Genomic DNA, 20596 nt, shown 5'->3' with positions numbered 1-20596 from the left:
TTGAATCACGCTGGTATATGTCCTAATACGCTGAGCTCCTCGAAAAATTTGGGCATACTGAAAATTTTCAACACGGGACATAAGTTGAAGGTAAATTTTGTGATTGTTGGCGCACGTGTCTTTTTACTCTAACATGCGCCACTAGCTTAGCTTATGGCAAGCTAAAAGTGGATGCTCTCACTTTGGCCGAACAACTATCCAGTTTCTGGATATTCTGTTAGTTTGCACCCATGGCCGACGTCCTTGATGAATTCCTGCGCAAAAAGTAGTTCCCAGATAATTGTGATATATTTCTGTGAGATAATGAGTATATCTCATCCAAATCAATTCTAAAATTTACCAGTAATAAAATTATAAGGTGTGGTGGCCAAGTGGTTAATGCGCTTGGTTTCAGTGCAGAAGGTTCTGGGTTCAAATCCCACCCCTGCCACATTTGTCCATGTAATGTGGAGTTGCGTCAGGAAGGGCAGCGTAAAACTTGTGCAAATTCAACATGCAGATCCATCTTGGATTTGCTGTGGCGACCCCGAGTGCAAACAAGGGAGTCGTCGAAGGAACTTACTTACCAGTAATAAAATTATAAGGTGACTGAAGTTTTTAGAGTGGCTGTAATAAATATTTAAGAAACTTAAAGTTTATGAACAACTTCACCTTATTGCTCAAACACATTGTAAACATTGACACGATGGAGTTTGATGCAGAAGAGTTCAGAAAGATACGATTGGAATGTTTTGATTACCATTTACCGTTAGCGATGAAAAACTTGAGTGTTAACTTTGTGTTATAGTCAGAACAAGAAGCTGCACTGACAGAGATCTATCTGGGAAGAGACACATTCTATGTGTTGTTGCTCCGAGAGCATCATGCTGAGCAGGGTGGTGAAAGTAGCCCGGCGAGCTCAATCTATGGGTGAGCTATCCCACAATGCCAAAATAACAGAGGTGTCACTCCGAGAGCGGCACGCTGAGCAGTATGACGTTTCTTGTAATTTACTCATAAGCTTAAATATGTCCGTTAATGCTGGCCACTGATTGGCTGAAAGCTGCAGTCCTCGTGCAAACAGACGGAGTAAATATAAAGTCTTACCTGTTCATTTCAGTCCACAGCCTGATGGACATGTATCCACATAAAGCTCCTGACTTTCAAAAACAACGGTTGAAAATACTTTAATTCCTTGTTGTGGCTGCAAACATAGATTTTAAAGTAAGACCTCGATGGTTTTTCTGCTCCTGGTGCGCTTCTCAGAAGATGCCAGTACATCGTTCTCATCACATAGAAGCACTGTGATGATTTAAACTTTTAAAGCAATGTCAAGGTGTGACAGGGCCTTGACATATGTGACTGCAGCCCCCCCCCCCATTTTCCTCTCTTTTCAACAAAGTCATGACCGTATTCTTGAGGGGCCTGAGACAGAGACTGTCAGTGACTCTCCTCAATCACTGACACCCTTATCTCTGTCTGAGCACAGCTTTACTGGACCAAAAGGAAGCACAATGACCTAAAATAGTAATAGACTAAGTCCAGAACTCTGGGGAGTGTCGCATGCAGTGTTTGCCTTCAATTAAGAGCCCTCGTCATGTATGGAAAAATAAAAGTTCTCTTCTGTCAGGTAAAGCTGAAAACATTTGAGAACAGTGCACATAGTGTTCTGTTGGTTGAACTGAATCAGCAGTAAAAGTCCACAACAAATGCTGCCGTCTGAATTCATCACAGTGTCTTCAACAACCTTTAACAGCTCCATTTCAGGCTCAGGTTTGGTGGACTGGATGTATGAAACTTCTTCAAGCTGGAATGTTCATTTAAAATGTTCATGTTTGAAATGTTGCTTTAGTCCACTACAACATTGCTCAGGTTACCTGAATATAAATATCTTGATACTAGAGATCGACATTAAGGGCCCCGTCACACTTAGAATCACAAAGACAGGTTCACTCAGGTCATGGGTGTCCGCAGCGTTCAGCAGGAGGTTCTCATAGTTGAGTCACGAATTAGAATATGGTCCAGAAGCAGAATTATCCTGGGGTCGTTGCTTCACACCAAAGAATAACATTTATATCATTTTTGTTTTGTGCCCTAATGTATTGCCCTAAAATGAGCAACAAAATATTGTTTTGTCAAAAAAAAAAAAAGTGAAATATGAAATGGTGTTTTAGAAAGTTCTTAATTGTTTTTATTGTTTTCTCTGTAAAGGTTCAAGAAGCGAGTTCTGATTGAGCAACTGGAAACCTTCCTGGAAGAGATTCACACCAGATCAAACAACCTGAACCACGTGAACTCTCTCTGAGGACAGCTCATCGTCCGTCCTCATGGAAGCCCCGACACACCAGGCAGCATCCGTTCTTCAGTGGTCTCTAGTGGCCTTCATTTCCTCATGTAACCGGTGTCTGTGCTGGTGCACAGATTGCGTGTCACATGCAATGAATGTGCATGCATCGTTGAGCTTTTGTGCTGCAGGTCAAGCTGTTTCATGTTTGTGCTACAGAAAGTTCACATTCTCTCTGAACTGTGTTCCTGCCCTGCAGCACTCTGCTCCACCGCTTCCCTCCCACATCAGATTTATTTCAGTTTACGTGTTAACATGGAAATGAAGGATGTGAGTGCATGGACACGGCGCCAGCGTTGGACCAGTGTCAACACGTTTTAGGTGTGATGACCTGTTGGTTTTTCAGCTAACTTGCAGTCGGGTACAATCCAGCCGTTTTGTTAAACATTTTTCGACTTTTTTTTTTTTTTTTTTTTTTTTTTTGAGTGAGAGAGAGAGGTCATAGTCTTGTGACAATTTACACGCTGTTGAATTTTCAAATGTGCCCACTCCACTGACAAGCACTCCCTCTGCTGTGCACTTTTGCACATGCAGCATGACTCGTGTGGAGGGTAAACACGTTTGGAAATAACAAAGGCAACTCTTTAGACGGATCTGTACAGAATAAAACAGAATCTCCGTGACAAAAATACAGGACGAAAAACTCAGGAACGTACAACATGCATCACGATTAGCAATAACGCTGTTACCCCTCACTTTTTGGTTTCTGTTTGAACCTGACTTCACCACGAAAGCGTAAAGCTGTCACACCACTGAAAAACACAACTATATATATATATATATATATATATACATATATATATACACACACACACACACACACACTGGTGTGACAGCATTACATGTCCCGTACATTGCAGATATGCAACATTTTTGGTGTTTGCTGGTGCACTGATGCCCTGACGTCTTTTGTGATGGCTTCTGTGTTAGTGGCTGCCAAATACGTACCCCGCCTTTAAACTCCTCCCCAACAGGAATCTCAGGCCAACTCCTCGTCACAGCAAATGCACTTGTGTACATTTGAGAATGTTTATTTAATTTAAGTTAATATTACTTTGTTATGAAAAATGTTTCCAACAGTAGTTCTGTTGGTCAGACCTCTTGGATTGTTCTCAAATCTACACAATCAGAATAAGTTTGAGGAGTTGATTTATGATTCAGGGGGAGTCTTCTCACTTTCCCTCCCTCCTTGGACAGGGACCAAAATCTGCCATAAATGTCTTTGTTTTTGAAGAGGTCGCTACAAAAATAAGTATTTTGAATACACTGTAAAAAAATGTAAATAACCCTAGAATACTATTTAAAGAGAAAGTTTAGTGGGAATGGCCTTTTTGTAAGTATTTCATGAATAAAGTTTCTATTTTACACTGTGAAGGGCCATGTAAATAAAGTGTTCTGTAAAAATGTCACTTAGTGGATTTTTTTTTTTCTTGTAATGTAACTGAAGCTGACTTGATTTGTGTCTTCTGAAATAAGGGTTTATATTGATAACATAGAAACTAGTTCTGTGTGTCAAATTGCCTCTGCCAAGGATGTAATGTTTTCACCGACATTTGCAGATGGATAATGTTAGAAATTATGGGTTTTATTTTTAATTTTTAATAAATGAGGTGGGCTTCATAGATAATTGGCAAAGCTTCTGGGGAAAACCTGGTCTTGTTAGGAGAGACGGCATCCATCCCACTTTGGATGGAGCAGCTCTCATTTCTAGAATCTGGCCAATTTTATTAAACCCTCCAAACCGTGACTACCCAGGGTTGGGCTGCAGCTTCTCTCCCCCTGCCATCCTCCCAATACCCCATCCCCGTAGAGACGGTGCCTGTTCCCAGACCACCAACAACCAGTAAAAATCTATTTAAGCATAAAAATTCAAAAAGAAAAAATAATATAGCACCTTCAAGTGCACCACAGACTAAAACAGTTAAATGTGGTCTATTAAACATTAGGTCTCTCTCTTCTAAGTCCCTGTTAGTAAATGATATAATAATTGATCAACATATTGATTTATTCTGCCTTACAGAAACCTGGTTACAGCAGGATGAATATGTTAGTTTAAATGATTCAACACCCCCGAGTCACACTAACTGTCAGAATGCTCTAAGCACAGGCTGAGGGGGAGGATTAGCAGCAATCTTCCACTCCAGCTTATTAATTAATCAAAAACCCAGACAGAGCTTTAATTCATTTGAAAGCTTGACTCTTAGTCTTGTCCATCCAAATTGGAAGTCCCAAAAACCAGTTTTATTTGTTATCTATCGTCCACCTGGTCGTTACTGTGAGTTTCTCTGTGAATTTTCAGACCTTTTGTCTGACTTAGTGCTTAGCTCAGATAAGATAATTATAGTGGGCGATTTTAACATCCACATAGATGCTGAGAATGACAGCCTCAGCACTGCATTTAATCTATTATTAGACTCAATTGGCTTTGCTCAAAATGTAAATGAATCCACCCACCACTTTAATCATACTTTAGATCTTGTTTTGACTTATGGAAATTGAAGACTTAACAGTATTCCCTGAAAACCCCCTTCTGTCTGATCATTTCTTAATAACATTTACATTTACTTTAATAGACTACCCAGCAGTGGGGAATAAGTTTCATTACAGTAGAAGTTTTTCAGAAAGTGCTGTAACTAGGTTTAAGGATATGATTCCTTCTTTATGTTCTCCAATGCCGCATACCAACACAGTGCAGAGTAGCTACCTAAACTCTGTGAGTGAGATAGATTATCTCGTCAATAGTTTTACATCCTCATTGAGCACAACTTTGGATGCTGTAGCTCCTCTGAAAAAGAGAGCTTTAAATCAGAAGTGCCTGACTCCGTGGTATAACTCACAAACTCGCAGCTTAAAGCAGATAACCCGTAAGCTGGAGACGAAATGGCGTCTCACTAATTTAGAAAATCTTCACTTAGCCCAGAAAAAAGAGTCTGTTGCTCTATAAAAAAGCCCTCCGTAAAGCTAGGAAATCTTACTACTTATCACTAATTGAAGAAAATAAGAACAACCCCAGGTTTCTTTTCAGCACTGTAGCCAGGCTGACAAAGAGTCAGAGTTCTATTGAGCCAAGTATTTTTGTGTGGGGCGCTGAAGAGGAGGTACTGCTGGCCTCCACCAGAGGGCGCCCTGCCTGAAGTGCGGGCTTCAGGCACAAGAGGGTGCTGCCGCCTCTTCAGGACAGCTGTCAATCATCATCTCCAACAGCTGTCATCTATCAACCACTCCATAAAGCCGGATGACATCTCCATCTCGCTGCCGAGATATCTTCAAGGGAAGAAGGTAATACCTCAGCCGTGATCGTGCCGTGCGTACATTATTTTCTCTATTCTGTGATACTGTTTCAGGAGTCTGCTCACTTCTTGTTCTGTCGGGGTACGGAGTGGTGACGAAGTGAAGGGCGTTCACTTGTCACACCGCTCTACAGAGACAACCGGAGTTGAACTGTCAGTAAAAGTGGAGGTGTTCTTTCCCACTTTAAAAGGAGAAATCTAACAGATCTGACTGTGTACTGTACTGGGTGTGCACACACCCGCTCTTGATTGTTTCTGCTTCCTGCCAGCAGTACCAGATCCGACAGCCGGAGACAGTGACCACCTGGGGACGCGGGACTTGGCGGCTCCAGTATTCTCCGGGTTCAGTGGCGGTGGAAATCATGTGGGTTCCGGCACCTCTCTGGACGGACGTCTTCTGTCCTCGAGCCTGTCCACACGTCACCTTTGTAGATTGACTACATACAAATTCTGTAATCATCTGTATTTTGTTGTGCACATTCACAACAGTAAAGTGTTCTATTTTCGGCTCATTCATTGTCCATTCATTTATGCCCCCTGTTGTGGGTCCGTGTCACTACACTTTCACAACAGGATATCTCGGCCAACGTCATGGATCCCGAGGGGCATCAACCATCTGTTGGACAACCAATGGAAGAGCAGGGTGCACAGGCGTCTGCAGGAGGCGTGATTGGTGAGTTGCAGCAAATCCTCACCGCCTTTACTGCTCGGTTGGATCTGATGACCGAGCAGAATGTCATCCTCAACCGCAGGATGGAGGCTCTCACCGCGCAGGTGGAAGCGCGCGCTCAGGGCGCTGCTGCAGCTCCTCCTCCTGCTGACCCGGTGCCGAATATAGACGTTCCAATGGTCATTCAACAACCCCCCACCACCATCCCCTGAAGCATACATAAGTCCTCCACCTGCCTGAAGTGCGGGCTTCAGGCACGAGAGGGTGCTGCCGCTTCTTCAGGACAGCTGTCAATCATCATCGCCAACAGCTGTCATCTATCAACCACTCCATAAAGCCGGATGACATCTCCACCTCGCTGCCGAGATATCTTCAAGCGAAGAAGGTAATACCTCAGCCGTGATCATGCCGTGCACACATTATTTTCTCTATTCTGTGATACTGTTTCAGGAGTCTGCTCACTTGTTGTTGTTCTGTCGGAGTACGGAGTGGTGACGAAGTGAAGGGTGTTCACTTGTCACACCGCACTACAGAGACAACCGGAGTTGAACTGTCAATAAAGGTGGAGGTGTTCTTTCCCACTTTAAAAGGAGAAATCTAACTGATCTGACTGTGTTACTGGGTGTGCACACACCCACTCTTGATTGTTTCTGCTTCCTGCCAGCAGTACCAGATCCGACAGCCGGAGACGGTGACCACCTGGGGACTCGGGACTTTGCGACTCCAGTATTCTCCGGGTTCGGTGGCGGTGGAAATCGTGTGGGTTCCGGCTCCTCTCTGGACGGATGTCTTCTATCCTAGAGCCTGCCCACATGTCACCTTTGTAGATTGACTACATACAAATTCTGTAATCGTCTGTATTTCGTTGTGCACATTCACAACAGTAAAGTGTTCTATTTTCGGCTCATTCATTGTCCATTCATTTAACGCCCCCTGTTGTGGGTCCGTGTCACTACACTTTCACAACAAGTATTCCTTGAACTTTAACTAGTAATGACTTCATGACTTTCTTTGCTAATAAAATTTTAACTATTAGAGAAAAAATTACTCATAACCATCCCAAAGACATATCGTTATCTTTGGCTGCTTTCAGTGATGCTGGTATTTGGTTAGACTCTTTCTCTCCGATTGCTCTGAGTTATTTTCATTAGTCACTTCCTCCAAACCATCAACATGTCTATTAGACCTCATTCCTACCAGCCATCACTTGACCCAGCTACCTTAGCTAATTATAGGCCAATCTCCAACCTTCCTTTTCTCTCAAAAATTCTTGAAAGGGTAGTTGTAAAACAGCTAACTGATCATCTGCAGAGGAATGGTCTATTTGAAGAGTTTCAGTCAGGTTTCAGAATCCATCATAGTACAGAAACAGCATTAGTGAAGGTTACAAATGATCTTCTTAATGGCCTCTGTGCTTGTCCTGTTAGACCTCAGTGCTGCTTTTGATACTGTGACCATAAAATTTTATTACAGACATTACAGCATGCCATAGTATTAAAGGCATTGCGCTGGCGGTGGTTTGAATCATAGTTATCTAATAGATTACAATTTGTTAATGTAAATGGGGAGTCTTCTTCACAGACTAAGGTTAATTATGGAGTTCCACATGGTTCTGTGCTAGGACCAATTTTATTCACTTTATACATGCTTCCCTTAGGCAGTATTATTAGAAAGCATTGCTTAAATGTTCATTGTTACGCTGATGATACCCAGCTTTATCTATCCATGAAGCCAGAGGACACACACCAATTAGTTAAACTGCAGGAATGTCTTAAGACTGAAGACTGTTAAGTCTTCTATGGAAATAGAAGACTTAACAGTATTCCCTGAAAACTCCCTTCTGTCTGATCATTTCTTAATACATTTACATTTACTCTGATGGACTACCCAGCAGTGGGGAATAAGTTTCATTACACTAGAAGTCTTTCAGAAGCGCTGTAACTAGGTTTAAGGATATGATTCCTTCTTATGTTTCTCTAATGCCATATACCAACACAGTGCAGAGTAGCTACCTAAACTCTGTAAGGGAGATAGAGTATCTTGTCATAGTTTTACATCCTCATTGAAGACACTGTGGATGCTGTAGCTCCTCTGAAAAAGAGAGCTTTAAATCAGAAGTGTCTGACTCCGGTGGTATAACTCACAAACTCGTAGCTTAAAGCAGATAAACCCGTAAGTTGGAGAGGAAATGGCGTCTCACTAATTTAGAAGATCTTCACTTAGCCTGGAAAAAGAGTCTGTTGCTCTATAAAAAAGCCCTCCGTAAAGCTAGACATCTTTCTACTCATCACTAATTGAAGAAAATAAGAACAACCCCAGGTTTCTTTTCAGCACTGTAGCCAGGCTGACAAAGAGTCAGAGCTCTATTGAGCTGAGTATTCCATTAACTTTAACTAGTAATGACTTCATGACTTTCTTTGCTAACAAAATTTTAACTATTAAGAGAAAAAATTACTCATAACCATCCCAAAGACGTATCGTTATCTTTGGCTGCTTTCAGTGATGCCGGTATTTGGTTAGACTCTTTCTCTCCGATTGTTCTGTCTGAGTTATTCTCATTAGTTACTTCATCCAAACCATCAACATGTTTATTAGACCCCATTCCTACCAGGCTGCTCAAGGAAGCCCTACCATTATTTAATGCTTCGATCTTAAATATGATCAATCTATCTTTGTTAGTTGGCTATGTACCACCGGCTTTTAAGGTGGCAGTAATTAAACCATTACTTAAAAAGCCATCACTTGACCCAGCTATCTTAGCTAATTATAGGCCAATCTCCAACCTTCCTTTTCTCTCAAAAATTCTTGAAAGGGTAGTTGTAAAACAGCTAACTGATCATCTGCAGAGGAATGGTCTATTTGAAGAGTTTCAGTCAGGTTTTAGAAATTCATCATAGTACAGAAACAGCATTAGTGAAGGTTACAAATGATCTTCTTATGGCCTCGGACAGTGGACTCATCTCTGTGCTTGTTCTGTTAGACCTCAGTGCTGCTTTTGATACTGTTGACCATAAAATGTTATTACAGAGATTAGAGCATGCCATAGGTATTAAAGGCACTGCGCTGCGGTGGTTTGAATCATATTGTCTAATAGATTACAATTTGTTCATGTAAATGGGGAATCTTCTTCACAGACTAAAGTTAATTATGGAGTTCCACAAGGTTCTGTGCTAGGACCAATTTATTTACTTTATACATGCTTCCCTTAGGCAGTATTATTAGACGGTATTGCTTAAATTTTCATTGTTACGCAGATGATACCCAGCTTTATCTATCCATGAAGCCAGAGGACACACACCAATTAGCTAAACTGCAGGATTGTCTTACAGACATAAAGACATGGATGACCTCTAATTTCCTGCTTTTAAACTCAGATAAACTGAAGTTATTGTACTTGGCCCCACAAATCTTAGAAACATGGTGTCTAACCAGATCCTTACTCTGGATGGCATTACCCTGACCTCTAGTAATACTGTGAGAAATCTTGGAGTCATTTTTGATCAGGATATGTCATTCAAAGCGCATATTAAACAAATATGTAGGACTGCTTTTTTGCATTTACGCAATATCTCTAAATCAGAAAGGTCTTGTCTCAGAGTGATGCTGAAAAACTAATTCATGCATTATTTCCTCTAGGCTGGACTATTGTAATTCATTATTATCAGGTTGTCCTAAAAGTTCCCTAAAAAGCCTTCAGTTAATTCAAAATGCTGCAGCTAGAGTACTGACGGGGACTAGAAGGAGAGAGCATATCTCACCCATATTGGCCTCTCTTCATTGGCTTCCTGTTAATTCTAGAATAGAATTTAAAATTCTTCTTCTTACTTATAAGGTTTTGAATAATCAGGTCCCATCTTATCTTAGGGACCTCGTAGTACCATATCACCCCAATAGAGCGCTTCGCTCTCAGACTGCAGGCTTACTTGTAGTTCCTAGGGTTTGTAAGAGTAGAATGGGAGGCAGAGCCTTCAGCTTTCAGGCTCCTCTCCTGTGGACCAGCTCCCAATTCAGATCAGGGAGACAGACACCCTCTCTACTTTTAAGATTAGGCTTAAAACTTTCCTTTTTGCTAAAGCTTATAGTTAGGGCTGGATCAGGTGACCCTGAACCATCCTTAGTTATGCTGCTATAGACGTAGACTGCGTGGGGGGTTCCCATGGATGCACTGTTTCTTTCTCTTTTGCTCTGTATGCACCACTCTGCATTTAATCATTAGTGATCGATCTCTGCTCCCCTCCACAGCATGTCTTTTTCTTGGTTCTCTCCCTCAGCCCCAACCAGTCCCAGCAGAAGACTGCCCCTCCCTGAGCCTGGTTCTGCTGGAGGTTTCTTCCTGTTAAAAGGGAGTTTTTCCTTCCCACTGTAGCCAAGTGCTTGCTCACAGGGGGTCGTTTTGACCGTTGGGGTTTTACATAATTATTGTATGGCCTTGCCTTACAATATAAAGCGCCTTGGGGCAACTGTTTGTTGTGATTTGGCGCTATATAAAAAAATTGATTGATTGATTGATTGACATTCCACTGTTAAAGGAGATTTTGTAATAAAAGAACGTGCAGACGAATTTGCCGAGTCGGGTCCGTGACGACGCCCCAAATCTGTTCGTGCCACCACAGGAAAAACACCTCCGTGTTGAAAACCATTTGTAAAATTCAGGCGGCTTTTGATGGCTTTCAACAAGTGAGTATCTGAGAAATTGTTTAACAGCTGGGCATGTTCCAACTTTTCCGTTAAGGTATCCAACGGAGCTGTTTTTCCTGGGGCGACCCCCCGCAGTTGGGTCCGGCCGACATGCGAATCTGCCCGCACGTTCTTTCATTACAAAATCTCCTTTAACAGTGGAATGTTAACCGCCTCTACTGGTGGTTGGCTCTCACTGCGGTATTGTATCATTTCCTGTTCCGGAGCACAGTGGTGTTTTGCTGTATCTGTTAGCTGTTTAATCTGCGCAGTTAGATTGATCTAGTTATCTAGATTACGATTTGTTTCCCAGTGTAATCTTCACGTGCCTTAACTAAAGCACTCCTTCTGCTGAATCACCTCTAAATTATTTACACATTATTCACTTTGCGTGTTTTTAGGAATCCGCTAGCTTAGCGCAGCTACTAGCTCTTAGCCGGTTTAGCATGGCGGCTTCTCCTGTCTCTCCCGCACTTTTCTGCTCTGGGTGTGAAATGTTTAGTTATTCCTCGGCCTCCTTTAGCAGTAATGGTACTTGTAATAAGTGTAGCTTATTCGTAGCTTTAGAGACCAGGCTGGGCGAATTGGAGACTCGGCTCCGCACCGTGGAAAATTCTACAGCTAGCCAGGCCCCTGTAGTCGGTGCGGACCAAGGTAGCTTAGCCGCCGTTAGTTCCCCTCTGGCAGATCCCGAGCAGCCGGGAAGCAGGCCGACTGGGTGACTGTGAGGAGGAAGCGTAGTTCTAAACAGAAGCCCCGTGTACACCGCCAACCCGTTCACATTTCTAACCGTTTTTCCCACCTCGACGACACACCCGCCGAGGATCAAACTCTGGTTATTGGCGACTCGGTTTTGAGAAATGTGAAGTTAGCGACACCAGCAACCCTAGTCAATTGTCTTCCGGGGGCCAGAGCAGGCGACATTGAAGGAAATTTGAAACTGCTGGCTAAGGCTAAGCGTAAATTTGGTAAGATTGTAATTCATGTCGGCAGTAATGACACCCGGTTACGCCAATCGGAGGTCACTAAAATTAACATTAAATCGGTGTGTAACTTTGCAAAAACAATGTCGGACTCTGTAGTTTTCTCTGGGCCCCTCCCCAATCGGACCGGGAGTGACATGTTTAGCCGCATGTTCTCCTTGAATTGCTGGCTGTCTGAGTGGTGTCCAAAAAATGAGGTGGGCTTCATAGATAATTGGCAAAGCTTCTGGGGAAAACCTGGTCTTGTTAGGAGAGACGGCATCCATCCCACTTGGATGGAGCAGCTCTCATTTCTAGAATCTGGCCAATTTTCTTAAATCCTCCAAACCGTGACTATCCAGGGTTGGGACCAGGAAGCAGAGTTGTAGTCTTACACACCTCTCTGCAGCTTCTCTCCCCCTGCCATCCCCTCATTACCCCATCCCCGTCGAGACAGTGTCTGCTCCCAGACCACCAATAACCAGCAAAAATCTATTTAAGCATAAAATTCAAAAAGAAAAAATAATATAGCACCTTCAACTGCACCACAGACTAAAACAGTTAAATGTGGTCTATTAAACATTAGATCTCTCTCTTCTAAGTCCCTGTTAGTAAATGATATAATAATTGATCAACATATTGATTTATTCTGCCTTACAGAAACCTGGTTACAGCAGGATGAATATGTTAGTTTAAATGAGTCAACACCCTCGAGTCACACTAACTGCCAGAATGCTCGTAGCACGGGCCGGGGCGGAGGATTAGCAGCAATCTTCCATTCCAGCTTATTAATTAATCAAAAACCCAGACAGAGCTTTAATTCATTTGAAAGCTTGACTCTTAGTCTTGTCCATCCAAATTGGAAGTCCCCAAAAACCAGTTTTATTTGTTATATCTATCGTCCACCTGGTCGTTACTGTGAGTTTCTCTGTGAATTTTCAGACCTTTTGTCTGACTTAGTGCTTAGCTCAGATAAGATAATTATAGTGGGCGATTTTAACATCCACACAGATGCTGAGAATGACAGCCTCAACACTGCATTTAATCTATTATTAATCAATCAATCAATCAATCAATTTTTTTTTTATATAGCGCCAAATCACAACAAACAGTTGCCCCAAGGCGCTTTATATTGTAAGGCAAGGCCATACAATAATGATGTAAAACCCCAACGGTCAAAACGACCCCCTGTGAGCAAGCACTTGGCTACAGTGGGAAGGAAAAACTCCCTTTTAACAGGCAGAAACCTCCAGCAGAACCAGGCTCAGGGAGGGGCAGTCTTCTGCTGGGACTGGTTGGGGCTGAGACTCTATTGGCTTTGCTCAAAATGTAAATGAGTCCACCCACCACTTAATCATATCTTAGATCTTGTTCTGACTTATGGTATGGAAATAGAAGACTTAACAGTATTCCCTGAAAACTCCCTTCTGTCTGATCATTTCTTAATAACATTTACATTTACTCTGATGGACTACCCAGCAGTGGGGAATAAGTTTCATTACACTAGAAGTCTTTCAGAAAGCGCTGTAACTAGGTTTAAGGATATGATTCCTTCTTTATGTTCTCTAATGCCATATAACAACACAGTGCAGAGTAGCTACCTAAACTCTGTAAGTGAGATAGAGTATCTCGTCAATAGTTTTACATCCTCATTGAAGACAACTTTGGATGCTGTCTGTTGCTCTATAAAAAAGCCCTCCGTAAAGCTAGGACATCTTTCTACTCATCACTAATTGAAGAAAATAAGAACAACCCCAGGTTTCTTTTCAGCACTGTAGCCAGGCTGACAAAGAATCAGAGCTCTATTGAGCTGAGTATTCCATTAACTTTAACTAGTAATGACTTCATGACTTTCTTTGCTAACAAAATTTTAACTATTAGAGAAAAAATTACTCATAACCATCCCAAAGACGTATCGTTATCTTTGGCTGCTTTCAGTGATGCCGGTATTTGGTTAGACTCTTTCTCTCCGATTGTTCTGTCTGAGTTATTTTCATTAGTTACTTCATCCAAACCATCAACATGTTTATTAGACCCCATTCCTACCAGGCTGCTCAAGGAAGCCCTACCATTATTTAATGCTTCGATCTTAAATATGATCAATCTATCTTTGTTAGTTGGCTATGTACCACAGGCTTTTAAGGTGGCAGTAATTAAACCATTACTTAAAAAGCCATCACTTGACCCAGCTATCTTAGCTAATTATAGGCCAATCTCCAACCTTCCTTTTCTCTCAAAAATTCTTGAAAGGGTAGTTGTAAAACAGCTAACTGATCATCTGCAGAGGAATGGTCTATTTGAAGAGTTTCAGTAATGTTTTAGAATTCATCATAGTACAGAAACAGCATTAGTGAAGGTTACAAATGATCTTCTTATGGCCTCGGACAGTGGACTCATCTCTGTGCTTGTTCTGTTAGACCTCAGTGCTTGCTTTTGATACTGTTGACCATAAATTTTATTACAGAGATTAGAGCATGCCATAGGTATTAAGGCACTGCGCTGCGGTGGTTTGAATCATATTTGTCTAATAGATTACAATTTGTTCATGTAAATGGGGAATCTTCTTCACAGACTAAAGTTAATTATGGAGTTCCACAAGGTTCTGTGCTAGGACCAATTTTATTCACTTTATACATGCTTCCCCTAGGCAGTATTATTAGACGGTATTGCTTAAATTTTCATTGTTACGCAGATGATACCCAGCTTTATCTATCCATGAAGCCAGAGGACACACACCAATTAGCTAAACTGCAGGATTGTCTTACAGACATAAAGACATGGATGACCTCTAATTTCCTGCTTTTAAACTCAGATAAAACTGAAGTTATTGTACTTGGCCCCACAAATATTAGAAACATGGTGTCTAACCAGATCCTTACTCTGGATGGCATTACCCTGACCTCTAGTAATACTGTGAGAAATCTTGGAGTCATTTTTGATCAGGATATGTCATTCAAAGCGCATATTAAACAAATATGTAGGACTGCTTTTTTGCATTTACGCAATATCTCTAAAATTAGAAAGGTCTTGTCTCAGAGTGATGCTGAAAAACTAATTCATGCATTTATTTCTCTCTACTTTTAAGATTAGGCTTAAAACTTTCCTTTTTGCTAAAGCTTATAGTTAGGGCTGGATCAGGTGACCCTGAACCATCCCTTAGTTATGCTGCTATAGACGTAGACTGCTGGGGGGTTCCCATGATGCACTGAGTGTTTCTTTCTCTTTTTGCTCTGTATGCACCACTCTGCATTTAATCATTAGTGATCAATCTCTGCTCTCTTCCACAGCATGTCTTTTTCCTGGTTCTCTCCCCTCAGCCCCATCCAGTCCCAGCAGAAGACTGCCCCTCCCTGAGCCTGGTTCTGCTGGAGGTTTCTTCCTGTTAAAAGGGAGTTTTTCCTTCCCACTGTCGCCAAGTGCTTGCTCATAGGGGGTCGTTTTGACCGTTGGGGTTTTTCTGTAATTATTGTATGGCTTTTTCCTTGCAATATAAAGTGCCTTGGGGCAACTGTTGTTGTGATTTGGCGCTATATAAATAAAATTGATTTGATTTGATTTAATTTGATCCAAGTTGTATTTTGGATCCAGGAGCCAAAATTAATTTTCAGCGGTATAGTTGGCCTTGGCAGAGACGTGCAACTTTTGAGTTTTTTCTCGTTCCAGCTGTGGACACTGAAACTCAGCAAAGTTGCCCAAAATCTGGCTGGCTGTAGTTACTGCAGCAAAATAATGTTTTGTTTATGGTTTTGAGGGAAAAAAAGAATCATTTTGAATGATCTTCAAAATAGTTCTTGTCCACCAAGGAGCTATTGTTTTCATTGTTTAAGTAGGAAAAGTCAAAGTAATGACTGACTGATATTGTCCTACAAAATGGGATTTTATTTTGAATTTGATCTGGAACATATATTGGCTGAGGATAAAATGTGAAGCTTACAGAAACATGCTTCTGTGATGGAGGTATATTTATTAAAGGAACACTGATTTGGTTGTTTTGGTGATAAAAGAAATGGCACTTTAACTTTACATGAGAGGTCACTTTGCAAATGTTATTGTCAAAAACTCAAATTAAGGCACATATTGCTTAAAAAAGTCTGCACCCATGGATTATCCATCAGTGTAGTCCAGTGGGATCTGACATTGTAGGACTTAGGCACAGGTTTGGTCCGAACGGAATCCATCTGGATAGTAGTTTCCCTTTGTTGATCCTCTGATTATGATTACATTGTGGTGGAAATTTTCAGAATTAAAGAAACAGTATACTTATCACCACAAAACTCTTGCAGAAAGTGGTGTTAGGGCCATTGTTTTAAATACCCCTTCTAATATATGGTAATGGTCTAACTGAGTATGGAAATGACAATATTTAATTATTCAACTCCAATGCTCTTACACATACTGTATTGAAACCTGCACCCCATAGAACTGATAATGACCAAATGGTTCAACAGACGCACACTGGAAATGACAAAAACATGCAGCTGGGAAATTCAGCCTCTTCCACATAATCCACACCAACTAAAACCTGTGATCTAGAAGGAGAGAGCATATCTCACCCATATTGGCCTCTCTTCATTGGCTTCCTGTTAATTCTAGAATAGAATTTAAAATTCTTCTTCTTACTTATAAGGTTTTGAATAATCAGGTCCCATCTTATCTTAGGGACCTCGTAGTACCATATCACCCCAATAGAGCGCTTCGCTCTCAGACTACAGGCTTACTTGTAGTTCCTAGGGTTTGTAAGAGTAGAATGGGAGGCAGAGCCTTCAGCTTTCAGGCTCCTCTCCTGTGGAACCAGCTCCCAGTTCAGATCAGGGAGACAGACACCCTCTCTACTTTTAAGATTAGGCTTAAAACTTTCCTTTTTGCTAAAGCTTATAGTTAGGGCTGGATCAGGTGACCCTGAACCATCCCTTAGTTATGCTGCTATAGACGTAGACTGCTGGGGGGTTCCCATGATGCCCTGTTCCTTCCTCTTTTTGCTCTGTATGCACCACTCTGCATTTAATCATTAGTGATCGATCTCTGCTCCCCTCCACAGCATGTCTTTTTCCTGGTTCTCTCCCTCAGCCCCAACCAGTCCCAGCAGAAGACTGCCCCTCCCTGAGCCTGGTTCTGCTGGAGGTTTCTTCCTGTTAAAAGGGAGTTTTTCCTTCCCACTGTAGCCAAGTGCTTGCTCACAGGGGGTCGTTTTGACCGTTGGGGTTTTACATAATTATTGTATGGCCTTGCCTTACAATATAAAGCACCTTGGGGCAACTGTTTGTTGTGATTTGGCGCTATATAAAAAAATTGATTGATTGATTGATTGATTGATCTTGTAGTACGAGCAGCCACTGCTCACCTGGAAACATAGAGAGGGAAACCTAATGTGAAATATCACTGTTAAATGAATGTAATTTCCCCAGTGTCTGAAACCTTTTATGCTAATGGTCAATATGTCTCCGGGGTACAGATGGACTCTCGTTCTGTGATGTACACAGTACTTTGTTGGCAACATCTGACCTGAAACTCTGCAAAGAAGATTCTCATCTAGATACCAAATATAGCAAATTGCACATTACCATACTTTTTACTGTATTTTATGGGTGCAAACCTTATGGGGGAATGTAGGGTGTGTGTGTGATGGTGGTGTGGGGGGCGGAGGTAGGATTATTAAATTGAATCAAATTAAGCATATTCCCACATAGATGGACCATGGTACATAATTCTAGGGATAAAATTCATAATGTCCATTTTTACAAAAAAAAAAAACCCTCCACTAAGTCACTTTGTTCCCACTTTGCACTGCAAAAACCACGGCTGAGGGGAAAATGCCCCTAAAACAAGTTTTGTTCACTATGATGGGTTATCTCTTACAAGATTTCAGGTATGACCTCCAAATATGCACAAACTCTCTTTCTGAGGGTGTCACAAGATGAAAGCATCGCTACAACCTTACTTGTAAATCAGGTAGCACTTCCAAATTCACGAGATCTCCATTCCTACTGTTCAGAATGCAGGGCAGGCCAGGGGCACAGCCTTAGGTTAAAGGTGCCCTGACACTTGCACGACTTTGATCCACACACTTGCGCGCACAACGTCGTGACGATCCCACCCGCTGTGTTCCCAGCTGGACGCCGTGCTTTGTTCCACTGGCTGCCACACGTGCACTGGATGCTGTGTGTATAAAATCGTTATTTCGTAGTGGATTATAATCAATTTCTGTGAGTTGGCTGTTGAAAACACCTCTAATCGCTTCCAGAATCACAGCGGACTGCTCCAGCTGCAGCTTTTCAGTCTCTCTCGCACGCTTTATGTGGTGGAGAAAGCATTTGGAACTGTCTAAAAAGGTAATTATTTGTCATGTTTATATTGCAACAGCTTGGTAATGCAGTTGCATGTTCATTCCTTCTTGTGTGCAGCTGTAAAACTATATTTACGATAGATTTAACATCTCGTTATAATCGTTCAGATGAGCTGTGCTCTGATGTGGTTTGCTGATGCAATGACTTGCATTTACAGTACACGCAGTGTTTTTGAATTGTTTGTGCAATGTTCACAAAGGTTAAAGTTGTGCATTCCAGCTGTGAACTGAGAACGTACACCAGCCAAGCACCGGAGGTTAAAGGTTGTCTCCAAGTGGTCGTAAAATGTGAGGGAAGCAGTCATACACTAACGATATTTGTGGTAAAGGGAGGTGGTCCAGCCTTAATGGGTTGGGTCTGAATTAAAAGGTTAAAACTGGATTGGTCTTTCGTAAACCGAGTGGCACCAGAAAGTGTAGAAGAGCTTTGTGGGAGATATCCGGAGGTGTTCAAACCTAGCCTGGGTAAGGCAAAAGACATCAAAACATCAAAGCAAAATTGCATGTTGCACCAGGTGCCATTCCCAAGTTTTGTAAGCCTCACGCTGTGCAATAAGCACTAAAGGATGCAGTGAAGCACAGTTAAGTAAGATGGAAACTGAAGTGGTTATTACACCTGTTAGTTACAGTGAGTGGGCTGCACCCACTGTAAACATACCAAAAGTAAATAATTCTGTCAGGATCTGTGGGGATTACAAAGTTTCCATAAACCCTGGGTTGGAGGTAGATCAGTACCCCATTCCAAAACCACAGGACTTGTTCACAAAGTTGGCAGGAGGTGACAGATTCACCAATTTAGATTTATCACAAGCTTATCAACAAGTGGAACTGGATGAGAGTTCAAAACAGCAGTTGACAAATAACACGCATAAAGGCCTGTATAAAGTTAACAGACTGACTTATGGAGTTGCCAGTTTCAGTTTTTATGGAGTCAGTAAGGTTAGACCTTGCTTGTGTGAAGCGCCTTGAGGCAACTCTCTTGTGATTTGGTGCTATATAAATGAAATAAATTGAAATTGAACTGAAATTGAAATTGCCAGTGCACCTGCCATCTTCCAGAAACTGATGGATTAAGTTCTACAGGGGTTAGATGGAGTAGTGTTATTTAGATGACATATTGATCACTGGACAGAACAGAGAACAACACATGAAAAACTTGAAAGTTCTAAAAAGGCTGTAAACTTATAATCTTCAAGTAAACAAAGATACATGTACTTTTTTAACACAGTGTATTGTATTTAGGACACGATTGATGCAGAGGGAATTCATCCCATGCAAGAGAACTTTGAGGCGATTGCAAAAACCACAAGCCCAAGTAATGTGATGGAGTTAAGATCATTTCTCTCTCTGTTGAGCTACTATGAAAAGTTCATACCAAATTTGTCAACATTGAGTTGCTATGCAACGTCAAGTGGAAGTGGACAGAAACCTGTAAAAGGGCTTTTAAAGATCGAAAAAGCATCTGATTTCAAACAAAGTGCTCGTACACTTTAACCCAGATCTGCCACTATTATTGGCATGTGATGCTTCACCAGTAGTTGTCGGTGCAGTGACCTCTCACCAAATGCCATGTGGAAGTGAAAAATCAGTTGCTTTTGCTTCTTGAATGCTCACAAAAGCAGAGAAGAATTACTCACAAACTGAAAAAGAAGCTTTAGGTCTAGTTTTTGGAGTGATGAAATTTAATGAGTACTTGTTTGGACGTACATTTACACTGATAACGGATCACGAGCCATTGCTAAAAATCTTAGGTCCAAAGACAGGAGTACTGCCGCTAGCAGCAGCTCAGATGCAGAGATGGTCTTTGATTTTAGCTGCATACTCCAAATCAAGTACAAACCATCAGAACAACATGGAAATGCAGATGTATTATCCAGACTGCCAATAGCAAATGAAGATTTTCCAAGGTCAAACACAGTGTTTCGAGGCTCTACCTTGACAGTCTGCCTATAACTGCTCAGCAGATTGCATGTGAAACCGATAGGGTTTCCACACTGGCAAAGCTGAAACGATGTGATTTGTCAGGATGGTCAAAACGTGTCAGATGAGGGTTTTCAGCCATATGTGAGACAAAAACTTGATTTGAGTGTGGAAGATGATTGCCTATTTTGGGGATTCAGAGTAGTCATTCCAGAAAGTCTGAAAAACAGGTTAATTTCAGAACTACATGCCACTGGGGCGTGGTAAAAATGAACTCCATGGCTAGAAGCTTAATGTAGTGGCCTTCATTAGACAAGGATATTGAGACAGAAGTGAACCAATGTGACATCTGCAAACATCACCGTAGAGTTCCTGCTACAGCACCAATACACACATGGAAGTGGGCATCAG

The 20596-nt window shown here is 41.7% G+C and overlaps 1 protein-coding gene across 1 annotated transcript in view; it reads left to right on the top strand.

The window, feature by feature from the left end:
• ints6 (integrator complex subunit 6) overlaps positions 1-3729 on the top strand; it is a 61438-nt gene extending 57709 nt beyond the window's left edge. Inside the window, 1 exon segment of the mRNA XM_034186539.1 lies at positions 2191-3729. Within this exon segment, the coding sequence (XP_034042430.1) occupies positions 2191-2284 (94 nt within the window). The 3' untranslated portion in view covers positions 2285-3729.
• The last annotated feature ends 16867 nt before the right edge of the window (positions 3730-20596 follow it).

Source organism: Thalassophryne amazonica, chromosome 14, assembly GCF_902500255.1.
Source record: "Thalassophryne amazonica chromosome 14, fThaAma1.1, whole genome shotgun sequence".
Classification (NCBI taxonomy): Eukaryota; Metazoa; Chordata; class Actinopteri; order Batrachoidiformes; family Batrachoididae; genus Thalassophryne; species Thalassophryne amazonica.
Note: the sequence above shows the minus strand (reverse complement) of the source record. Positions and strands in the feature narration are given on the sequence as shown.